Raw genomic sequence first — 22,435 nt, 5'->3', positions numbered from 1 at the left:
CCTAGAGTACAGGCTTAGTAGTTGTGGCACACAGGCTTAGTTGCTCCATGGCATGTGGGGTCTTCCCTGACCAGGCCTCGAACCCGTGTCCTCTGCATTGGCAGGCAGATTCTTAACCACTGTGCCATCAGGAAGGTCCCTCCCTTAGTTCTTTTCTTAGGGCCTGAGTGAACAAGTGTGGGCTGTCCTGAAACCCCTGAAGCAATACTGTCCAGGTATATTATTGCATTTGACCTGAGTGGGGGTTAGTCTACTAAAAGGCAAACAGATACTGAGATGAGAGATGAACTGGGATGCAAAAGAAGGCATCCCTGAGGTCAAGCACTCCAGGAATCTGGACTAATATATTATAAGGATTGACCACAAGGGGATATGTAGGGACCACTGCATCATTTACTGCTCTAAGGCCTTGTACCATTCGATATTCCCTATTTGGCTTAACAACTGGCAGAATAGGGGTATTGTATGGAGACTGACAGGGCACTAAGAGGCCATGTCTTAAAAATTTATGTATGAGGGGTTGCAAACCTTTTTTTGCTTCCAACTTTATGGGGTACTGTCTCTTGTTAGAATAAGCAACTTCTGGCTTAAGGCTAATTTTTACAGGTTGAGCATTTATAGCCTTCCCAGGGATTCCTTTGTCCCAAACTGCAGGGTTTACTGTGTGTAGAATATGGCTGGGAATATGCCCTTGTTCTTCCAGTTGATTTGTCTTAGTCAGAGTCAAGATAAGGGGCTGCTTTGGGCCTCCTAACTGTAATATGGCTCCAAGGGAGCCCAGAAGGTCTCTCCCCAGTTGTGGGATAGGACACTCAGGCCCAACTAAAAAGGCACATGAGATCAAACAAACACTGTTCAAATTGGCAAGTGAGAGGCCCAGTGAAGTAACGGGTGTGAGGCTTTCCATCAACACCAGTCACAGTACAGCTTTTGGAGGAAGGAGGCCCAGTGTGAGAGATCAGGACAGAGTAAGTGGCTCCAGTATCACTTAAAAAATTGATTTTCTTACCTGCTATGTCAAGGACCACCCGGGCCTCCTTGATGGAGATAGACATCTCGTTGCGGGGAGCCACCAGAATCCCCAGGCCCGCTCAGTCGTCCAGCATGGCCATCTCAGGAGAGGGAGCCCCCCAAACGTGGTGACACTGAAACAAGAGGTTCAGGTGGCTACTTGTCACCCACAGGGAAGCTGCATTCAGTGGTCCTGGAGGTGCCCAGATCCTCTCCCTGGAAGAGGACAACTGGCCCACATCGAGCACTGTAAATCTGATACTGACCAGGGTTCTTGGCCTTCCCCAATCAATAGAAATTGATTAGAGGCCAGACAAGAAATTCAGGCAAGGCTTTATTGGGGCCCCTGCTGCAGCAGGGCGGAGTGAGAACAAGTGATAAGTTCCTTTGCTTGCTCGCTCCTGCCTGTATCACATTGTTTTCATTACTGTAGTTTGTAGTTAATCTTGAAGTCAGGTAGTATAAGTCCTCTGACTTTGTTCTTCTTTTCAAGATTGCTTTGATTATTCTAGGTTCTTTGCATTTCCACAGAAATTATACAATCAACTATCTCAAATTCTATTTGAAAAAAAGAAGAAGCTGGATGGGATTTTGAATTGGCATTGTGTTGAATCTATAGATCACTTTAGGGAGAATTGACATCTTAATACTACTGAACTTTTCAATCCATGAGTATAGTATCTCTCTTCACTTATTAAGATCTTCTTTAATTTCTTTCAGCAATGGTTTGTAGTTTTGGTAGGAGGAGTTGTGCACATTTTAAAATTTATTCTGAAATAGTTCATATTTTTTAATGCTGTTGTAGGTGGAATTTATTCTAATTTCACCTTTCCAACTGTTTGCACTTTTATGTAAGTATACAATTGAATTTTGCTTATGTGAACTTGATATTTATTTTATTAATTCTAGTCTCATTCTGTAGATTCTTTAGGATTTTCTACATAAACAATCATGTCATCTGCAAATAAAGACAAGTTTTACTTACTCCTTGCTAATCTTTATGCCTTTATTTCTTTTTCATGCAATGGCTAGGACCTTCATAACACTGTTTAATAGAAGTGGTAAGACTGGGCCTTCTTGCATTTTGCCTGATCTTAGGGGAAAGTATTTCATATTTTACCATTAGCTGTGTTACTAGTTTTAAGTTTTCATTAGTCTTCTTTATCAGATTGAGGACTTTACCCTCTATTCTTAATTTGGTAAGAATTGGTATTAAATTTTGCCAAATGCCTTATCTGCATTTATTCAAATGACCATATGGGTTTTTTCTTTATTCTGTTCATATGGTACAGTACTTTAATTTTTGACTATTAAACCAACCTTGTATAGTTAGGATAAACCCAACTTGGTCATAAAGTATTATCCTTTTTATATATCACTGAATTTGATTTACTACTATTTTTGGAAGCATTTTTGTATCCGTACTTATGAAGGATATTGGTCTTTGTTTTGGTCATGAAGATTTTCCTTTGTTTTGTAGTACTTTGTCAGATTTTGGTATTAGGGTTATTATGGCATAAAAAAAATTAGTTGGGGAGTGTTCCCTTTTATTTGAGAGTTTGTGTAAAATTGGTATTATTTCTCAAGAATTGGAAAGAATTCAGTAGTGAAACTATCTGGGTCTGGAGTTGATAATGAATTGAATTTCTTTTACAGATATAAGACTAATAAGATTCTCTTTTTCATCTTGTGCCAGTTGGATTTTAGTTTTGTTTTGTTTTGTCCATTTCATTGAAGATGTCAAATTTTTGTTATAACGTTGGTTATAATATTCCCTTTTTTATCCTTTTAATGCTTGTATGCTCTGTAGTGATACCCACCCCTACCCCAATCCCTATTGTTTTTTTTAAATTAAGATATATAATTGACATATAACATTGTGTAAGTTTAAGGTGTACAACTTGTTGATTTGATACATGCATATATTGCAATAGGGTTACCACCATAACATTAGCTAACACCTCCATCATGACACATAATTACAATTTCTTTTTTGTGGTGAGAACATTTAAGATCTAGTCTCTTAGCAACTTTGAACTATATAATATATTATTGTTAACTATAGTCACAATGTTGGGTGTTAGATCTTTAGAACTTTTTCATCTTCTATCTGCAAGTTTCTACTGTTTGGCCGACATCTCCCCACTTTGTGCTTCATTTTCGTGATCAGACTTTAAACTAGAAATTATTTGAGTTTTTAAAAAAATCTTTTCAAAGAACCAACTTTTGGCCTTGTCAATTTTCTCTAATGCTGGTCTGTTTTCACTTCTATTGATTTTTGTTCTTTGGTATTCTTTCTATTTATTTGGTTTTACTTTGGTCTTCTGTTTCTAACTTCTTAAGGTGTAACTTTATATCAAACACTTTAGATCTTCTTTTCTCATTTAAACATTTAAAGTTACACAATTCCCTCTTAAGCACATGGTTTGATATGTTGTGTTGTTATCATTCAGTTTTTGAAGAGTTTTCTAATTCTCCTTATGATTCCTTCTTTGATCATGGATTATTTAGAAGTGTGTTATTTAATATCCAGATATTTGGTTTTATTTCTAGATATTTTATTATTATTGATTTCTAATTTAATTTCATTATGATCAGGTAATATGTTCTATATGATTTCAGTGCTTTGAAATTTATAGAGACTTGTTTTATGACATAGCATATGGTGTGTCTTGGTGAATGTAGCTTGTGCACTTGTAAAAAATGTATATTCTGTAGTTATTGGCTGTACCATTTTATAAATATCACTTAAATCATAGTATTATTCAAATTATATTTGACTGATTTTTGTCTAGTTGTTGAAACTTGACTGATTTTTTTTAGCATTTGACAAAATGTAATATCTATTCATAATAATAAGTTCTTAACAAATTAGACATAGACAAATGTAGCTTAATGTAATAAAGGCCATATACAACAAGCCCACAGCTAACATCATACTCAATGGTGAAAGGCTGAAAGCTTTTCCTCTAAGATCAGGAACTAGACAAAGGTGCCCACTCTCATCACTCCTATTCAACATAGTAATGGAAGTCCTTGCAAGATCTGGAATAGCCAAGCAGTCCTGAGAAAGAACAAAGAGGGAGGCATAAAATTCCGGATTTCTTTTCTTTTCAATTCTGTGTTCCAGAGATTTGGAGAGGAATGAATGATGGGGATGGCTCTTTTCTCCGTGAAGTCTGGAGCCTTCTGTAGGAGAATCAAAGACTGGAGTTGACTTGAAAGCTGGGAGTTGGAATTATCTGGAGGCTTTTTCAACTCAATTCTGGCACCAGGAGTAGGATGACTTGAGTTTGCTGACATAATCACATGCCCTTCTCTTGTGGCTTGGCTGGTGTTTTGATTGCTATTTCTTCATTGGGATGATTTAGTTGTTCTTCTAAACAGAAAGTTATGAGATTCCTCGAGTTCTAGAGATCAGAAATCAAAATCGGTTTCTCTGGCCAGAGGTCACGATATCAGCTGAGCTGCAGGGAAGGAGGCTTTAGGGAAGAATTCATTTCCTCATTTTTTCCAGTGACTAGAGCTGTATTACTTACACCCTTGGTTCCTGGTTGTTCTTCCATCTTTAAAACCAGAAGCCTAACATCTCGTCTTAGTTATCAGGTTGCCTTCCAACTCTCGAAACTAGACTGATTTTTTTTTTTAAAGAGTTTTTTTTTTTAAGTTATTTATTTATTTATTTATTTATTTATTTTTGGCTGTGTTGGGTCTTCGTTGCTCCGCTTAGGCTTTCTCTAGTTGTGGCGAGCGGGGACTACACTTTGTTGTGGTGCCCAGGCTTCTCATTGCGGTGGCTTCTCGTTGCAGAGTACAGGCTCTAGGCATGCAAGCTTCAATAGTTGTGGCACACAGGCTCAGTAATTGTAGCTCACGGGCTCTAGAGCACAGTGTCAGTAGTTGTGGCGCACGGGCTTAGTTGCTCCGCGGCATGTGGGATCTTTCCGGACCAGGGATGGAACCCGTGTCCCCTGCATTGGCAGGCGGACTCAACCACTGCACCACCAGGGCAATGCTGCATACTTTTAAAGTGTACAACTTGATAAGTTTTGACATGCATGAAGCCATCACCACTATCAAGAAAATGAACATATTCATCACCCCCCAAAGTTTCTCATGCCCCTTTTTAATTTTTCTCTCACATCTCCCCCTACCCAGGCAACCACTTATCTTCTTTCTATCATTATAGATTAGTTTGTATTTTTTAGAATTTTTAATAAATTATATGTGCTCTTTTTTTTTCCTGGCTTCTCTCACTCAGCATACTTATTTTGATATTCATCCTATTGTATGCAGCAAGAATTCATTCCTTTGTATTGTTGAGGATATTGTACATACCACAATTTGTTTATCCATTTACTTGTTGATGAACAAACTTGGATTGTTGACAATTTTTGGCTATTAACAAATAAAGCTTCTATGAATATTCTTTTACAAAATCTTTGTTTGGGCCTGTGCTTTCTTTACTCTCAGTAAATACCTAGAAGTGAAGTGTCTGGATCATATGGGAGGTTTTAAGACCTTGGCAGTTTTCCAAAGTGGTGTTACCATTTTCTGTTCCCAGCAGCAGTGTATGAGAGTTCCAGGGGTAAACCTTACTTGGTAGTGATATATTATCCTTATACTTTCTTGAATTCACTTGCTAAAAATTCTATTTGTTTCATAACTATTTGGTTGTTTAGGTTATCTATTTCTTCTTGAGTGAGCTTTGGTGTTTTATATCTTTTAGGGGATTTGTCCATATAAAGTGTCAAATTTATAGGCAAAAAGTTATTCATAATAGTCTCTAATTATTGTTTTAATATGTATAGAATCTGTAGTGATGTTACCTCTCCCATTTCTGATATTGGTAATTTGTGTTTTCTTTCTTACACAGGTTAGACTGTCCAGAGGTTTATTAACTTTACTGATCTCAAAACCAGCTTTGAGTTGATTCTGCCTTGTTTTCTGTTTTCTATTTTATTGATTTCTACTTTGATCTTTATTACTTCCTTTCTTCTGTTTACTTTGGATTTGATATCCTCATTTCTTAGCTTCTTAAGGTGAAAGCTGAGGCCATTAGTTTGAGACCTTTCTTATTTCTAATATAGGCATTTTGCATTATAAATTCCCCCCCAAAAATCTACTTTAGCAGTATCTCACAAATTCTGTTGTATTTTCATTTTCACTCAGTTCACAATACTAATTTCCACTTTAATTTCTTTGCCCCCGGGTTACTTAGTTTCCAAATATTTGGGAGTCATATGTCTAGAGGTCTTTCTGTTATTGATTTTTATTTTAATTCCATTGTGGTCAGAGCACATACTTTATATGACTTGGCTCTTTAAGAATTGATTGAGACTTGTTTTATGGCCCAGAATATTGTCTGTTTTGGTAAATGTTCTATATGTACTTGAAAATAATGTGTAGTCTGCTGTTGTTTGCTGGAATGTTCTATAAATGCCAATCATGTAAAGTTGATTGATAGTCTTATTCAAGTGTACTATGTCCTTGCTGCTTTTCTGCCTCTCAGTTATTGAAATCCCATATTATAGTTGTGGATTTATTTACAGTTCTATCAGTTTGTTTTTTTTTTTAATTTATTTATTTGTGGCTGTGTTGTGTCTTCGTTTCTGTGCAAGGGCTTTCTCTAGTTGTGACAAGTGGGGGCCACTCTTCATCACAGTGCGCGGGCCTCTCATTATCGCGGCCTCTCTTGTTGCGGAGCACAGGCTCCAGACGCACAGGCTCAGTAATTGTGGCTCACGGGCCTAGTTGCTCCACGGCATGTGGGACCTTCCCAGACCAGGGCTCGAACCCATGTCCCCTACATTGGCAGGCAGATTCTCAACCACTGCGCCACCAGGGAAGCCCCAGTTCTATCAGTTTTTACACCATGTATTTTCAAGCTGTGTTATTGGGGGCTTAGATATTTAGGATGTTTATGTCTTCTTGATTAAGTGACCCATTGATATTATGAAATGACCTTCCTTATCCCTGGTGACATTCTTTGCTGTGAGATGTACTTCTTTCTGATATTAATATAGCTATTCCACTTTTCTTTTGAGTAGTGTTAGCATGGTGTATCTTTTTTCACTCTTTAACTTATTTGTGTCTTTATATTTAAAGCTTATATGCAGCATAGAGTTTGAGCCTACTTCTTATCCAATCCGTCAATCTCTGCCTTTTACTTGGAGTGTTCAGACCATTTCCATTAATGTTGTCGCTGATATAGTTTTAAGTCTCTCACCTTGTTATTTGTTTTCCATTTTTCCAACTGTTGTCTTTTACTTTTTTACTTTTCCTTCCTTTTAAAAAATTCGTTGAGTATTTTTTATGATTCTGTTTTTCTCCCTTTTCAGCATATTAGCTATAATTCTTTATTTTATGATAGTGACTGCATTAGGGATTATAGTCTGCATTTTTATCACAGTTACCTACATACAATATTGTGCTTCTTCAAGTATAGAATAAAAACCTTACAATTATATACTTCTATTTCTTCACTCTTGGGATTTATATTATTATTATTTTACTTATGCATATATTATAAACAAAAAGTACAAAAATATAACATGTTATAAACAAAAATTTTTATTTTTGTTTAGTCATTTATCTTTTAGAAGATTCAAATAATAAGAAAATAAATCTTAACTACCATTGCAGTTACCATTTCTGGTACTTTTCTTTAGGGTAGATCAAGAGTTGGCTGTCTTTTTCCATAAAGGGTCAAATGGTAAATATTTTAAGCTTTTAGGCCATAAATAAAACTTTATTTACAAAAACAGGTGGAAGGCTCCAAATTTTGCCAAACTCTGGTGTAGTTTCATATTTCCATCTGGTTTTGTTTTCCTTCTGCCCAAAGGACTTCCTTTAATCTGTGTGTGCTGTCATGAGCACGCAAGTCTGCTGGTGATGGGTTCTTATAGCTCTTGTATGTTCGAAGACATTTTTATCTCTCCACTGTTTTTAAAAGATATTTTTAAAAGCTGACTAGAGAAGCTACATTGATAGGTTTTTTTTTCTCTTTCAGTACTTTAAGGCTATTACTCTACTATCTTTTTTCTTGCATTTTGTTTTTGACAAGAAATCTGTCATCCTTGTCTTTTTTTTTTTTTTTCCTGGTTGCTTTTAGGATTTTATCACTGGTTTTGAGCACTTGGGTTATGATGTGCCTTTGCATAGTTTTCTTCATGTTTCTTTTGCTTGGAGTTTGCCTTTTGAATCTCTATAGTTTTCATCAATTTGGAAAATTTTCTGCCGTTAATTAGTCAAATATTTTTTTGACTCTCTCCCTTCCTTTGGAGACTCCAATTACACATATATTAGATTACTTGAAGTTTTTCCAGAACTCATAATGCACTTTTAGTTTTTTGGATTATGAAAATTTTCTTTCATGTGCAATAGACTTGGGATTTCTCTCTTTGTAATCCAGACTTCAGTCTTAAATTCAAAAGCCAACGAATTGGAAATTTGTGTGAAAGATTTTCTCTTTCTGTCTTCAGATGAAAAGTATTACTTTAAAGGTTACCTAGGCAGATAAGTAGATGCTATTTTTAAAGTATTTTCATGGCTGGAGAACTTTTAGAAGACAAAAATGCCAGAGGCTGTCTGGACATTAGTATGAGAGTTTTGTACTGGAGAATCATTAATTTGTTGTCTTTCTACAATTTAGGCAGTCACTGAGGAGAGTATTGCCTTTTTGCAGAAGAGAGTGGTAGAACTAGAGAATGAAAAGGGAGCCTTGCTCTTTAATTCTATAGAGCTGGAGGAGCTGAAAGCTGAGAATGGTACGTATAAATGAAAACCATAATTCTCTGACTTCTTAGCCCACAAGTGCCTCTAATTTTATCACTATATATGTATAACATGTAGATTCTCTGATTCTATGATAATAAAGGTCTTAGCATGGCTGGTAATTATTGAAGTTAGGATTAATACACATTAAACAATTTAAGCACAATACCAGTGTTTACATAAGTATAACATTTTGCAGTATGGGCTATAGATGCTGCAGGAGATCTGTATTATATTCATTTTGGAGTGGCCAAGGAATCTTCTCAGAAGTATGGCTTGAATAGGACCTTAATAAGACAATGAATTTTTAAATAGCCACAATAAAGAGAGAAAAGACTTTCCTAGTAATAAATTTGTGGGGTGAGATAATAGAGATCAGTATAAATAAAGATTCAGAGGTAGAAACCATTTTGGTTTTTGCTCATACTATATACTGTTTAGAACCTTATCCCTTTTCTTTAGCTTGGCTAATTCTTACTCATGTTTCAGACCTCAACTAGGGCATTATCTTTTTCAGGAAGTCGATCCTAATTTCCCAAAGTTGAGTTAAATGCATTTTTGTGCTTCCAAATTGCATTCCTTTAACATTGTATTAAGATCATCTATTTATAATTTTATGTCTTATACTATAAGCTCTTCAGAGATAAAGTATAAGCTCTTCAAGGGCAGGGGCCTTTTTTTTTTCATCTTTTGCTTTACCAGGAACTAGAATAGTACCTGGCAAATGAGTGGCTGCTGAATAAAGTTTTGTTTGATTGAACTAAATTTAGCACTTTATTCTATTGGACTGTGTGTGAACAGTTAGTAAGAATGAAGATAATACCTCCTTCCATTTGTCACCTGCTTCATAAGGACCTTATGGTTTTAATAACTTGTAGTTAATAACGTTTTACTTATCTATTTTATCCTGGAGTAACTGACTACCATGCTTTATCTTTAAGAGTGAGAATGAATACCGAATAAAGTTTGTACCGTTTCCTAAAGTCTATAGCCAATATTTCCAACTTAACCATCTTACAGTTCCACTTAGCTATAAACTAGGGATCGTATACCTTTATTAGACTAGTCCCACCATTGCTGATAAAGAAAGAACACCACAAATTCAGTTCATTATTCAACCCACTGAAAATACTTCTTTGAGATCTTATCCATGATGCTTATTTTGTAGTTTTGCAAGCAGTCCCTGTTACTTTCATGTAGCTCACTGTGGTTTAGAGGTTATGTGAGTTCCATTCTCTTTGTTCTTTCCTGCAGGGGTCACTGGACTTGTTTTCTGTATTAGTTTTTGTGTCTGGTCTCATAGGTTACCTTTGCTTTATGAGTCATGTTCTATTAAACTCACCTTTTGTGCTTCCATTTCTACCACTGTGCTCCTTCCTCAAATAACCTTGTGAAATGTCTGAACATATTATATACAGTCTTGAATTCATTTGTTTCATAAATGTTCATTCATTCATTCAGCAAATATCTATGGTGCCTTTCCTATGTACCAGGCACTAATTTAGTTGCTAAGGATACTGCTCTGAACATATTAGAGGACAAGACAGGCTATAAACATGTATATACATAAGAAAATTTCAGGGAGTGATAAGTATTAGGTTAAAAATAGAACAGGCTACTGCACATGTGCCTGGGGGAGGAAGAAAGTAGCGTCAGAGTGGTTAGGGTGGGCCTCTCTGAGCACTTGATACCGGAATGATGAAAAGGGGACAGCCATGCAAAAAGAGGCTGAGCAAATCGAATCCCAAGCAGAGAAGAGCAGTGCAAACACCCTGAGGTATGAATAAATTTGATATGTTTGCAGACAGAAAGAAGGCCAGTGTTCTTGGGATTAGAGTGAGCAAAAAAGGGGTAGTACAAGCAGAAGAGTTTGTAGAATAAGTGGGGTCAAATCATGTAGGTCACGTTAAGACATTTGGATGTAGTGTAAAAAATATGCTTCTTTTGTTTGTTTCTTTAGTATATTTGTCTTAACTTCTCAGAAAGAGTATAAACTTCTTGGGGGCTTATTAATACTCAATATTTTTATCCTCCAACGTACTACTACCCTTTTTAAATACACACTTTGTAAACATGGGGTGGAACTCAGAAGACTGAATTCTGATCCCAGCTCTATGAACTAGCTGTAGGTCATGTCATTTCTTTGTTTCCTCATATGGTCATTGAGGAGATTGGATAGCTCCCTTCTAGTGCTAAAATTTGACGTCCTTATGAACATATGTGAAAGAATGTTGAAGACATTATAAGTGCTATATTAATACATGATGTATAATATGAATACAGAAGGGTTATAGATAAGTTAAATTTATTGCCCTAGAAGTCCCAAATTATGCCACAGAAATAGCTGCTTTTTGTCATATGCTCTGGCATTTTTTTCCCCTTTAAAGCCTTCCACTATTTATTATACTTCACTCAGGTTAATAATTAACACCTAGTACCATTCTATCTTATATCTCATCTTCTCACTTCTTTTGCAACTTCTTTAATAAAATAAACGTTTTATCTCCCCCGAACTATTTTGTCTGTTCTTTCCTCTTGGTTATTTCATGCATCTCAAATAGCCTCATACACAATCATACCTCTGTTTTTTTCAAACACTCCACATTTATCTTCTAAGGATATTTATTTTGTGACTTTCAGAAAAACTGTCCTCTCAGATTACTCTCCTAGAGGCTCAGAAGAGAACTGGAGAGGCAGATAGAGACGTCAGTGAGGTAAGTGATGCATTCTTTTTTTTTTTTAATTATTTATTTTATTTATTTATTTTTGGCTGTGTTGTGTCTTCGTAGCTGTGTGTGGACTTTCTCTAGTTGCGGTGAGTGGGCACTCTTCGTTGTGGTGCGCGGGCTTCTCATTGCAGTGGCTTGTCTTGTTGTGGAGCACAGGCTCTAGGTGCCCGGGCTTAGTAGTTGTGGCTCGCGGGCTCTAGGGCACAGACTCAGTAGTTGTGACTCGCAGGCTCTAGAGCGCAGGCTCCGTAGCTGTGGCGCACCGGCTTAGTTGCTTCGTGGCATGTGGAATCTTCCCAGACCAGGGCTCGAACCCATGTCTCCTGCATTGACAGGCGGATTCTTAACCACTGCGCCACCAGGGAAGACCGATGCATTCTTAAAATAGTCAGAATATGAGCTCAATCAAAGGGAGGTAATTTCAAACCTAAGCTTTTCTGCAATTTTCTAATGTTGACAGAGAATTACATTACCTGGAAAATGAGATTTAAGAGTCGTAATGGTTATTATTTATCTTTTACTCTCATTTGTTTCTAAATATTTGGAATTTTTTTGTTTGTTCAGAACCAACGCAAGTACAGTAGCACTTGCTTGGGATTTGATAACCCATTTTTCATGCTAGGTTATCATTTATTTCAGCTTCTTTACCCATATCAGAAAAGTGTCTCAGTGAAGAGATTAGATAAAGTCTCTAGTCTCTCCCCAAATCCCCTTCCCCAGTTGGCACAGTTTCACTTAGGATTATATTAAAAAGGGTATCGTCAGAGAATGGTGCTTTTTATAACCTAAAAATCACTGTGAGAAATGTATGGTTGCTCAATATTCTGCTGATTTAAGAGTACTGTTAGCTGTACTGTGTTTAATTGTCCTTCCAATCAAGAAGTCAGTGATAGACTCATAAATGGCTTTGGGGAATAATGTAACTTCCTTTTTTTAAAAAATTAATTAATTTATTTATTTTTGGCTGTGTTGGGTCTTCGTTGCTGCGCGTGGGCTTTCTCTAGTTGTGGCGAGCAGGGGCTACTCTTCTTTGCGGTGCGTGGGCTTCTCATTGCGGTGGCTTCTCTTGTTGTGGAGCACGGGTTCTAGGCGCACAAGCTTCAGTAGTTGCAGCACGTGGGTTCAGTAGTTGTGGCTCGCGGGCTCTGGAGCACAGGCTCAGTAGTTGTGGCTCACGGGCTTAGTTTTTCTGTGGCATATGGGATCTTCCCAGACCAGGGATTGAACCCATGTCCCCAAACTCATTTAATAAAATAATAACTTTGCCATGAGATTCACTGGTTTTGTTTCCCAAGAAAACAATTATAGAATAATTTATGTGGATTGAGCAGTCTAACACAGTAATCCTTGTAATAGTAACTTGGTTAATATTTTGTAAAACAGGTCCATAATATCTTCCCAATCCCCAGCAGAACTCCTTTTTGATTATTTTATCCTGGTAATTCATCTCAATCAAGTTGTTTGATATTTGTCTGTTAATGGCTGTCTTATCTAATACTTCCCATTTCAATAGATAGTTTAGGAAAAGGAATCCCTAACTTCCTCCTTGGCATGGGATGAAACAAAAATTTAATTCATTTCCTGCTTCCCTTTTTATTTTTAAGCAGTTCTTAGGAGAAATAAGTAGTTTTAATCTGAAGAAAGTTTCCCAAGTGAGGAATATTTAGAAACTGAGTCTCAGGTTTCCTTAGGTCTTATGAATATGACATGACCTCAGTGCAGGATTGACAGGATGCCCTCAGAGGTCCAAGTTGGGAAAACTGATTTTAAAAGTATTTAGCAGTTTTATGGTAGGAAGGTTTGGACAGAAAAGTTTTAGGTTTTGGAAAATGCACAAAATACCAGTTTTTACTTAGGCTCCTTCCTTCCTTCCTTCCTCCCTCCCTCCCTCCCTCCCTCCCTTTCTTTCTTTCTAATAAATTTATTTATTTATTATTTATTTATATTGGAGATTTATTTATTTTGGCTGCACTGGGTCTTCGTTGCAGCACGCCGGCTTCTCTAGTTGCGGTGCACAGGCTCTAGAGTGTGCAGGCTCAGTAGTTGTGGCGTGAGGGCTTAGTTGCGGTAGTGGGATCTTAGTTCCCTGACCAGGGATTGAACCTGGGTCCCCTGCATTGGGAGTGCGGAGCCTTAACCACTGGACCACCAGGGAAGTCCCTACTTAGGCTCTTTTCTATAAAACATTTGATTGAGGCTTTTTCTTTCTTTTTTTAAAAACAGATGAGCATGGTTGATATTGCCAGGCTCAACAAGAGCAGCTCTTCTGCTGAGGAAAGTGGACAAGATGTCCTGGAGAACACATTTTCTCAGAAGCATAAAGAACTATCCATTTTATTGTTGGAAATGAAAGAAGCCCAAGAGGAGATTGCATTCCTTAAGTTGCAGCTTCAAGGCAAAAGGGCAGAGGGTGACCCTGAAGTCCTTGACCAAAAAGAAATGAAACAGACAGAGAGTGAAGGAATACCTCCAGTTAAAATGACAGTATTGCTTGAAGATACAGGGCAACATTTTCCCCCCATGCCAAATGAAGAGAGCGGTCTTCCAACAACTGAGAAAGAAGAACAGATGAGCATTAAATACCAACACAGAACATCTGAGGAAATATCTTTAAATGACACTGGAATGGAATTAAAATCAGCAAAGCAGGATGATGATGATAAATCCCCTTCTGTGGTATCAGGTATTTGTCAGTATCACCAGGATGAATTGGAAAAGCTAAAAGGTCAAATTTTGGAGCTTGAGTTAAACCTTCATAAAGCAGAAGAGATCTATGAGAAAAATTTAGATGAGAAAGCTAAGGAAATAGGCAACCTAACCCAGCTGATTGAACAGTTTAAGAAAAATGCTGAAAACACCAATAGTGCATTCACTGCTTTGTCTGAAGAAAGAGACCAGCTTCTTTCTCAGGTGAAGGAACTTAGTGTGGTAACGGAACTGAGGGCTCAGGTACAGCAACTGGAAGTGAACCTTGCAGAAGCAGAAAGGCAAAGAAGACTTGACTATGAAAGCCAGACTGCTCATCACAACTTGCTCACTGAACAGATCCACAGTCTCAGCATAGAAGCCAAATCTAAAGATGTAAAGATTGAAGTTTTACAGAACGAACTGGATGATGTGCAGGTTCAGTTTTCCAAGCAGAGTACAGTGATCAAAAGCCTGCAGAGCCAGCTGCAGAAGAAGGAAAGTGAAGTGCTCGAGGGGGCAGACCGTGAGAGGGATATCTCAAATAAGGTGGAAGAACTTTCACAGGCTCTTTCACAGAAGGAACTTGAAATAGCAAAAATGGACCAACTCTTACTAGAGAAAAAGAAAGATGTGGAAATCCTCCAACAAACCATCGAGGAGAAGGATCAGCAAGTGACAGAAATCAGCTTTAGTATGATGGAGAAAATGGTTCAGCTTAACGAAGAGAAGTTTTCTCTTGGGGTTGAAATTAAGACACTTAAAGAGCAGCTGAATTTATTATCCAGAGCTGAAGAGGCCAAAAAGGAGCAGGTGGAAGAAGATAAAGAAACAGTTTCTGGCATTAAACAGAATTATGATGAGCTGAACCCAGTAGGGCTAATAAGTAAAGAAGAACTTCAGTATGAATTAGACCTTGTAAAGAAAGAAAGTGAGCAGAGAAAAAGAAAGCTCCAGGCTGCTCTTATTAACAGAAAGGAACTTCTACAGAGAGTCAGTAGATTAGAAGAGGAATTGGCCAAAGTGAAATATGAACCCAGGAAAGACACCCCACTCAGTGAGAGTGAGAGGAGGGAAATGGAGGAAGATAAAGAAAGCAAAGAAGACTTAGAAAAATGTGTGACTTCTAAGTGCCAAGAAATAGAAATGGTAATATCTTTAAAACAGGTAATATCCGAGAAGGAAGTGGAACTAGAGCACGTAAGGAAGGATTTGGAAGAAAAGGCAGCAGCTGAAGAACAGTTACAGGCTGTGGTCAAACAGATGAATCAGAATTTGCAAGAGAAGACAAACCAAATAGATCTGCTCCAAGCAGAAATCATTGAAAACCAAACAGTTATCCAAAAGTTAACCACAGGTAACAAGGATGCAGGTGATGGGGACTCAGCAGCACCTGTAAAAGAAGCAGCAGCCATCAGTCCACTTGGTGCAGGTAGTGGAGAACACTGGAAACCAGAACTGGAAGAAAAAATAGTGGACCTTGAAAATGAAAAGGAGCAACTTCAAAAGAAGCTACAGGAAGTATTAACCTCTCGCAAGGTGATTCTAAAAAAGGCACAGGAGAAAGAAAGACATCTTCGGGAGGAACTCAAGCAACAGAAAGATGACTATAATCGCTTGCAAGAACAGTTTGATGAGCAAAGCAAGGAAAGTGAGAACATTGGGGACCAACTAAGGCAACTACAGATTCAAGTAAAGGAATCTTCGGACAGAAAACTCCCAGGCAGTGGCCAGCGGGAACCAGGTTCTCCCAGTCAAGGTTTAGAAGAACCTTTATTCAAAGCCACAGAGCAGCAACCTGCTCAACCTGCTTCAGAGTCTGACTTGTGCCCAGACTGGCCTTCTCATCCTGGAGATACAAATGGTCTGCAGGGCAATACTGCTATTGCCCGGATTAAGACACAGCTGAAAGAAATAGAGGCTGAGAAAGAAGAGTTAGAGTTGAAGGTTAGCTCTACAGTAAGTGAGCTGACTAAAAAATCAGAAGAGGTATTTCAGTTACAAGAGCAGATAAATAAACAGAATTTAGAAATGCAAAGTCTGAAGGCAACGTCCCATGAAGCTGAAGCCCACGCAGAAAGCCTGAGGCAACAACTGGAAAGCAGTCAACTAGAAATCACTGGATTAGAACGTTTAAGAGAATTACAGCCTGAACTAGATGAACTGCAAAAACTCATAAGCAAAAAAGAAGAAGAAGTTAGATACCTTTCTGGACAGCTTAGTGCGAAGGAAACAGCCCTTACTAAAGTACAGACAGAGATAACAGAACAAGAGGATTTAGTGAAGGCTCTACATACACAGCTGGAAATGCAAGCCAAAGCACATGATGAGAAGATAAAGCAGTTGCAGGTGGAGCTTTGTGAAATGAAGCAGAAACCAGAAGAGAGTGGAGAAGAAAGTAAAGCAAAGCAACAAATACAGAGGAAACTGCAAGCTGCCCTTATTTCCCGAAAAGAAGTACTAAAAGAAAACAAACGTCTCCAAGAAGAGTTGTCTTTGGCCAGAGATACCACTGAACATCTCACCAAGTCTCTGGCAGATGTGGAAAACCAAGTTTCTGCTCAAAATAAAGAGAAAGATATATTCTTAGGAAAGTTAGCTCTTTTTCAGGAAGAAAGAGACAAACTCATTGCAGAAATGGACAGATCTTTAATGGAAAATCAAAGTCTCAATGGTTCTTGTGAAAGTCTGAAATTAGCTCTGGAGGGTCTTACTGAAGACAAGGAAAACTTAGTGAAAGAAATTGAATCTTTGAAATGTTCTAAGATTGCAGAAAGCACTGAGTGGCAAGAGAAACACAAAGAGTTACAAAAGGAATATGAAATTCTTCTGCAGTCCTATGAGAATGTTAGTAATGAGGCAGAAAGGATTCAGCATGTGGTAGAAACTGTGAGGCAAGAGAAGCAAGAACTATACGGCAAGTTAAGAAGCACAGAAGGAAACAAGAAAGAGACAGAAAAGCAGTTGCAGGAAGCTAAACAGGAAATGGAGGAGATGAAAGAAAAGATGAGAAAGTTTGCTAAATCTAAACAGCAGAAAATCCTAGAGTTGGAAGAAGAGAATGAGAGGCTTAGAGCAGAGGTACACCCTGCAGGAGGTACATCTAAAGATAGTATGGAAGCACTTCTTTCTTCCAATTCTGACATGAAGGAGGAACTAGAAAGGGTCCAAACAGAGTATAAAACCCTTTCTAAGGAGTTTGAGGCTTTAATGATGGAGAAGGACTCTTTAAGTGAAGAGGTTCAGGATTTGAAGCATCAGATAGAAGGTAATGTATCCAAACAAGCTAGCCTGGAGGCCACTGAGAAACATGATAACCGGATGGTTGTCACTGAAGAGGCAACCCAGTCTGCTCCAGGTGAGGCCCATGAGCAAAACTCTCCAAGTGTGAACCCAAGGTCTGAAAATTCAGAATCCATTCATTCAGAGAACAGTGCCAAGCCTGATATAAGTGAGAATGTCAGCTTACATGATGCAATTAATAATTACCTACAGCAGATGGATCAGCTCAAAGAAAGAATCACTGAATTAGAGGAGGACAAGCAGAAAGACAAGGAATTTAGCCAGACTTTAGAAAATGAGAGAGCTGCTTTATTGAGTCAAATATCAGCAAAGGATGGTGAACTAAAAATGCTTCAGGAAGAAGTAACCAAAATAAACTCGATAAATCAGCAAATCCAAGAAGAACTTGCCAGAGTTACCAAGCTAAAGGAGACAGCAGAGGAAGAGAAAGATGATTTGGAAGAGAGGCTTATGAATCAATTAGCAGAACTTAATGGAAGCATTGGGAATTATTATCAGGATGTTACAGATGCCCAAATCAAAAATGAGTTACTAGAATCTGAAATGCAGAACCTTAAAAAGTGTGTGAGTGAATTGGAAGAAGAAAAGCAGCAGTTAGTCAAGGAGAAAACTAAGGTGGAATCAGAAATACGAAAAGAATATATGGAGAAAATACAAGGTGCTCAGAAAGGGCCTGGCAATAAAAGTCATGCAAAGGAACTTCAGGAGCTGTTAAAAGAAAAACAGCAAGAAGTAAAGCAGCTGCAGAAGGATTGCATTAGGTACCAAGAGAAAATCAGTGCTCTGGAGAGAACTGTTAAGGCCTTAGAATTTGTTCAGACTGAGTCCCAGAAAGATTTGGAAATAACCAAAGAAAATCTGTCTCAAGCCAATGAACATCGCAAGAAGGCAGAAACAGAATTAGCTAGCTTCAAAGTACTGCTAGATGACACTCAAAGTGAAGCAGCAAGGGTCCTAGCAGACAATTTCAAGTTGAAAAAGGAGCTTCAGTCAAATAAAGAATCAGTTAAAAGCCAAATGAAACAAAAGGATGAAGATCTTGAGCGAAGACTGGAGCAGGTAGAGGAGAAACACCTGAAAGAGAAGAAGAATATGCAAGAGAAACTGGATGCTTTGCATAGAGAAAAAATCCACTTAGAAGAGACATTTGGAGAGATTCAGGTTACTTTGAACAAGAAAGACAAGGAAGTTAAGCAACTTCAGGAAAACTTGGATAGTACTGTGGCCCAGCTTGCAGCTTTCACTAAGAGCATGTCTTCCCTCCAGGATGATCGGGACAGGGTGATAGATGAAGCCAAGAAATGGGAGAGGAAGTTCAGTGATGCTATTCAAACCAAAGAAGAAGAAATTAGACTTAAAGAAGAGAATTTCAGTGTTCTAAAGGATCAGCTTAGGCAGATGTCCATCCACATGGAGGAATTGAAGATCAACATTTCCAGGTAAATGAATAATGACTTTTTTTGCTCTTCCAAAGGTAATTGAAGGCAAAGGAAGTCTCTATTTAAACTATTTCTATTCTCTTTAATATTATGGGACTAATTTTGGTTTAAATTCTCCCCGAAGATGTATTCCCTCTCACTTCTGTCTCTCTCGCTCTCTTGCAAATGACATGCAAATGACTTTCTGCTACAACTTGTATTAACATGGAAAATTCACGTCTGCTTCTCTACCCATCTTTCTACTGAGAGATCTCTTAGATTTCTTCCTTTCTTCTCATTTCCGTTATCGTTGTCTGAATTTTTACCATAGTACATATTATTGTACTCTCAAATTACTGCCTTAGCCTCTGAAACGATCTCCTCTTTTCTCTTCCTCATATTCCACATCAATTCATACTGCATATGCCTGCTAGAGTTACTTTCTTCAAACTCCAATTTTATACCACTTTTCAAGCTCAGGAAATAACAGTGTCCCCCACACTTTGTACTCTCATCTTTAGTAGGATCCTTCTGCTCTGAGACAGGTCTCCTCATTGCCTCTCATACCAAGATTATTCCTTTAAGGGGCCAGACAACAGCTTGTCTAGAGCAAAGAACAAAATTGGGGGCACTCTTTAGAGTGTCCAAGGTCATGTCACTAATAGCAACATACTTTGGAGTTTATTTTTATATGAATTCTTAGGTGCAATATACCTTTAATACAGAACATTCAGTAGAGCTAATACCTCTTTATTAAAAAGATGAACACCTTCAATTATGAATATTTATTCACTTGTAGATCTGAGTACATGTTGTAGTATGTGTTCCCTAGGCATCAAGTACTTTTCCCTTGAAATCTGTAATTAATGACCTTCTCTCTTTTTCTAGGCTTGAACATGACAAGCAGATTTGGGAGTCCAAAGCTCAGACAGAGGTCCAGCTTCAGCAGAAGGTCTGTGATACTCTACAGGGAGAAAACAAAGAACTTTTTTCCCAGCTAGAAGAGACTCGACATCTATACCGTAGTTCTCAGGATGAATTAGCTAAGTTGGAATCAGAACTGAAGATTCTCAGAGACCAGTCAACTGATTTAAATAACTCTTTAGAAAAATATAAGGAAAATAAAGAAAATTTGGAAGGGATCATAAAGCAGCAAGAGGCTGATATCCAAAATTGTAAGTTCAGTTATGAACAGCTAGAGACAGATCTTCAGGCCTCCAGACAACTGACCAGTAGGCTGCATGAAGAAATAAACATGAAAGAGCAGAAGATTATAAGCCTGCTTTCTGCCAAGGAACAGGCAGTCCAAGTAGCTGTTGCTGAACTGCATCAGCAGCATGATAAAGAAATTAAAGAATTGGAAAATCTGCTGTCCCAGGAGGAGGAGGAGAATACTGTTTTAGAAGAAGAGAACAAAAAAGCTGTTGACAAAACCAATCAGCTTATGGAAACACTGAAAAACATGAAAAAGGAGAACATGCAACAGAAGGCTCAGTTGAATTCCTTTGTTAAATCCATGTCTTCTCTCCAGGATGACCGAGACCGTATAGTAGGTGACTACCAACAGCTGGAAGAGCGACATCTCTCTGTGATCTTGGAAAAAGACCAACTCATCCAGGATGCTGCTACTGAGAATAATAAGCTGAAGGAAGAAATTCGATGCTTGAGAAGTCATATGGATGATCTCAATTCTGAGAATGCCAAGCTCAATGCAGAACTGATCCAATATAGAGAAGACCTGAACCAAGTGATATCAAGGAAGGACTGTCAGCAAAAGCAGCTCCTTGAAGCTCAACTTCAGCAGACTAAGGAGGTGAAAAGTGAGTATGCTAAATTAGAAGAAAAGCTCAAGGAGTCTGAGGAAGCAAAGGAGGAGCTGCAGAGGTCCTCTCTTGCCCTCCAGGAGGAGAAACGAGGTTTATCTAAAGAGATTGAGAACTTAAAAGTATCTCTATCCCAACTAAAGAAACAATTGACAGCCTTGCAAGAAGAAGGTACTTTAGGAATATTTCAGGCCCAATTAAAAGCAAAAGAAGAAGAGGTACAGAAGTTAAATACTACCCTTTCTTTGTCTCAGAAGAGAGTTACAGAACTGGAAGAGGAATTGGTTCGTGTTCAGAAGGAAGCTGCCAAAAAGGTAGGTGAAATTGAAGTTAAACTGAAGAAGGAATTAAAGCATCTTCATCATGATGCAGGGATAATGCGAAATGAAACCGAAACAGCGGAAGAGAGGGTGGCGGAGCTAGCAAGAGATCTGGTAGAGATGGAACAGAAGTTACTCATGGTCACCAAAGAAAATGAAGATCTCACAGCACAAATCCAGTCTTTTGGAAGGTCAATGAGTTCCCTACAAGACAGTAGAGATCATGCCAATGAGGAAGTTGAGGAACTGAAAAAGAAATATGAGGCCAGTCTGAAGGAGTTGGCACAGCTGAGAGAAGAGCAGGGCCTCTTAAGCAAGGAGAGAGATGTTCTTGTTTCTAAAGCTGCATTTCCAGTTAACTCCACTGAGGATAACAGCTTGCCCCACCTTGAGAAACTTAACCAACAGCTTCTATCCAAAGATGACCAACTGCTTCACTTGTCCTCACAACTAGAAGACTCTTACAACCAAGTGCAGTCGTTTTCCAAGGCTATGGCCAGTCTACAGAATGAGAGAGATCGCCTGTTGAGTGAACTGGAGAAATTCCGCAAGTCAGAGGAAGGGAAGCAGAGGTCTGCAGCCCCACCTGCAACCAGCCCAGATGAAGTACAGAGTTTAAAAAAAGCTATGTCATCACTTCAAAATGACCGAGACCGACTAGTGAGTATCTAGGTTTCTCTTTCCAATCTTCTTTTGAGAGTTTTTGAAACTTTCTTTAAATTGATTTTCATTTTTATAGAAAATGATAAGAAAAATTTTATTCATATTTTCTGGGCATTCTAGGATGATTCAAACCTCTTAGTCTGGATTTAATACCCTATAGTTTGTTTTTGCCTCTCTTTCCAGCATCCTCTTTTACTGCTTCTCTACTCATCCTCTTCATTTCAGCCAAACTGATTTACTCACCCACAAACTGATCTACTTACCCATGTTACCATCCTCTGAACCAAAATGTCCTCTCCATTTTCCTTTTTTGGGCACATATTTCCTACTCTTTAAAGGTTGCCCCAGAGCTCAAATCCTCCGGCTACATTTCCAGATCACTTGATTGTCTATTACCTTCTGTCTGTACTTCCCTAGTGCTTCTCTTTTCCTTTGTCCCATATTGCCTTGATATATATGGGTGTGTGTGTATGTGTGTGTGTGTTTAATTTCTATACCCTTATTTTTTATTTCCCCAATTAAATTGTAAACTCTTGGTAAATGTGTCATGTCTTGTACTTGTTCATATTTCCCATGGTTTTTAGCAGAAGGGTAGTTAATCATATGGTAGATAATCAAAAATTGATGCGTATTCTCTATATGTGTGGTTGTCACTGAAAACACTTTTCTCTATTTTGTGAAATTGTTGTGTAGGGAAATTATAGGAA

The 22,435-nt window shown here is 38.1% G+C and overlaps 1 protein-coding gene across 11 annotated transcripts in view; it reads left to right on the top strand.

Annotated features, from left to right (window-relative positions):
* Window positions 1-22,435, top strand: part of GOLGB1 (golgin B1) — an 86,669-nt gene that overhangs the window by 42,138 nt on the left and 22,096 nt on the right. For all 11 annotated transcript variants that reach the window (XM_061194218.1, XM_061194217.1, XM_061194215.1 and 8 more), the window contains 4 exons: window positions 8,666-8,780; window positions 11,428-11,501; window positions 13,740-18,943; window positions 19,811-21,725. In XM_061194218.1, coding sequence (XP_061050201.1) covers window positions 8,666-8,780; window positions 11,428-11,501; window positions 13,740-18,943; window positions 19,811-21,725 — 7,308 coding nt within the window. The remainder of the gene's footprint in view (window positions 1-8,665; window positions 8,781-11,427; window positions 11,502-13,739; window positions 18,944-19,810; window positions 21,726-22,435) is intronic.

This window comes from Eubalaena glacialis, chromosome 6 (assembly GCF_028564815.1).
Source record: "Eubalaena glacialis isolate mEubGla1 chromosome 6, mEubGla1.1.hap2.+ XY, whole genome shotgun sequence".
Classification (NCBI taxonomy): Eukaryota; Metazoa; Chordata; class Mammalia; order Artiodactyla; family Balaenidae; genus Eubalaena; species Eubalaena glacialis.
Note: the sequence above shows the minus strand (reverse complement) of the source record. Positions and strands in the feature narration are given on the sequence as shown.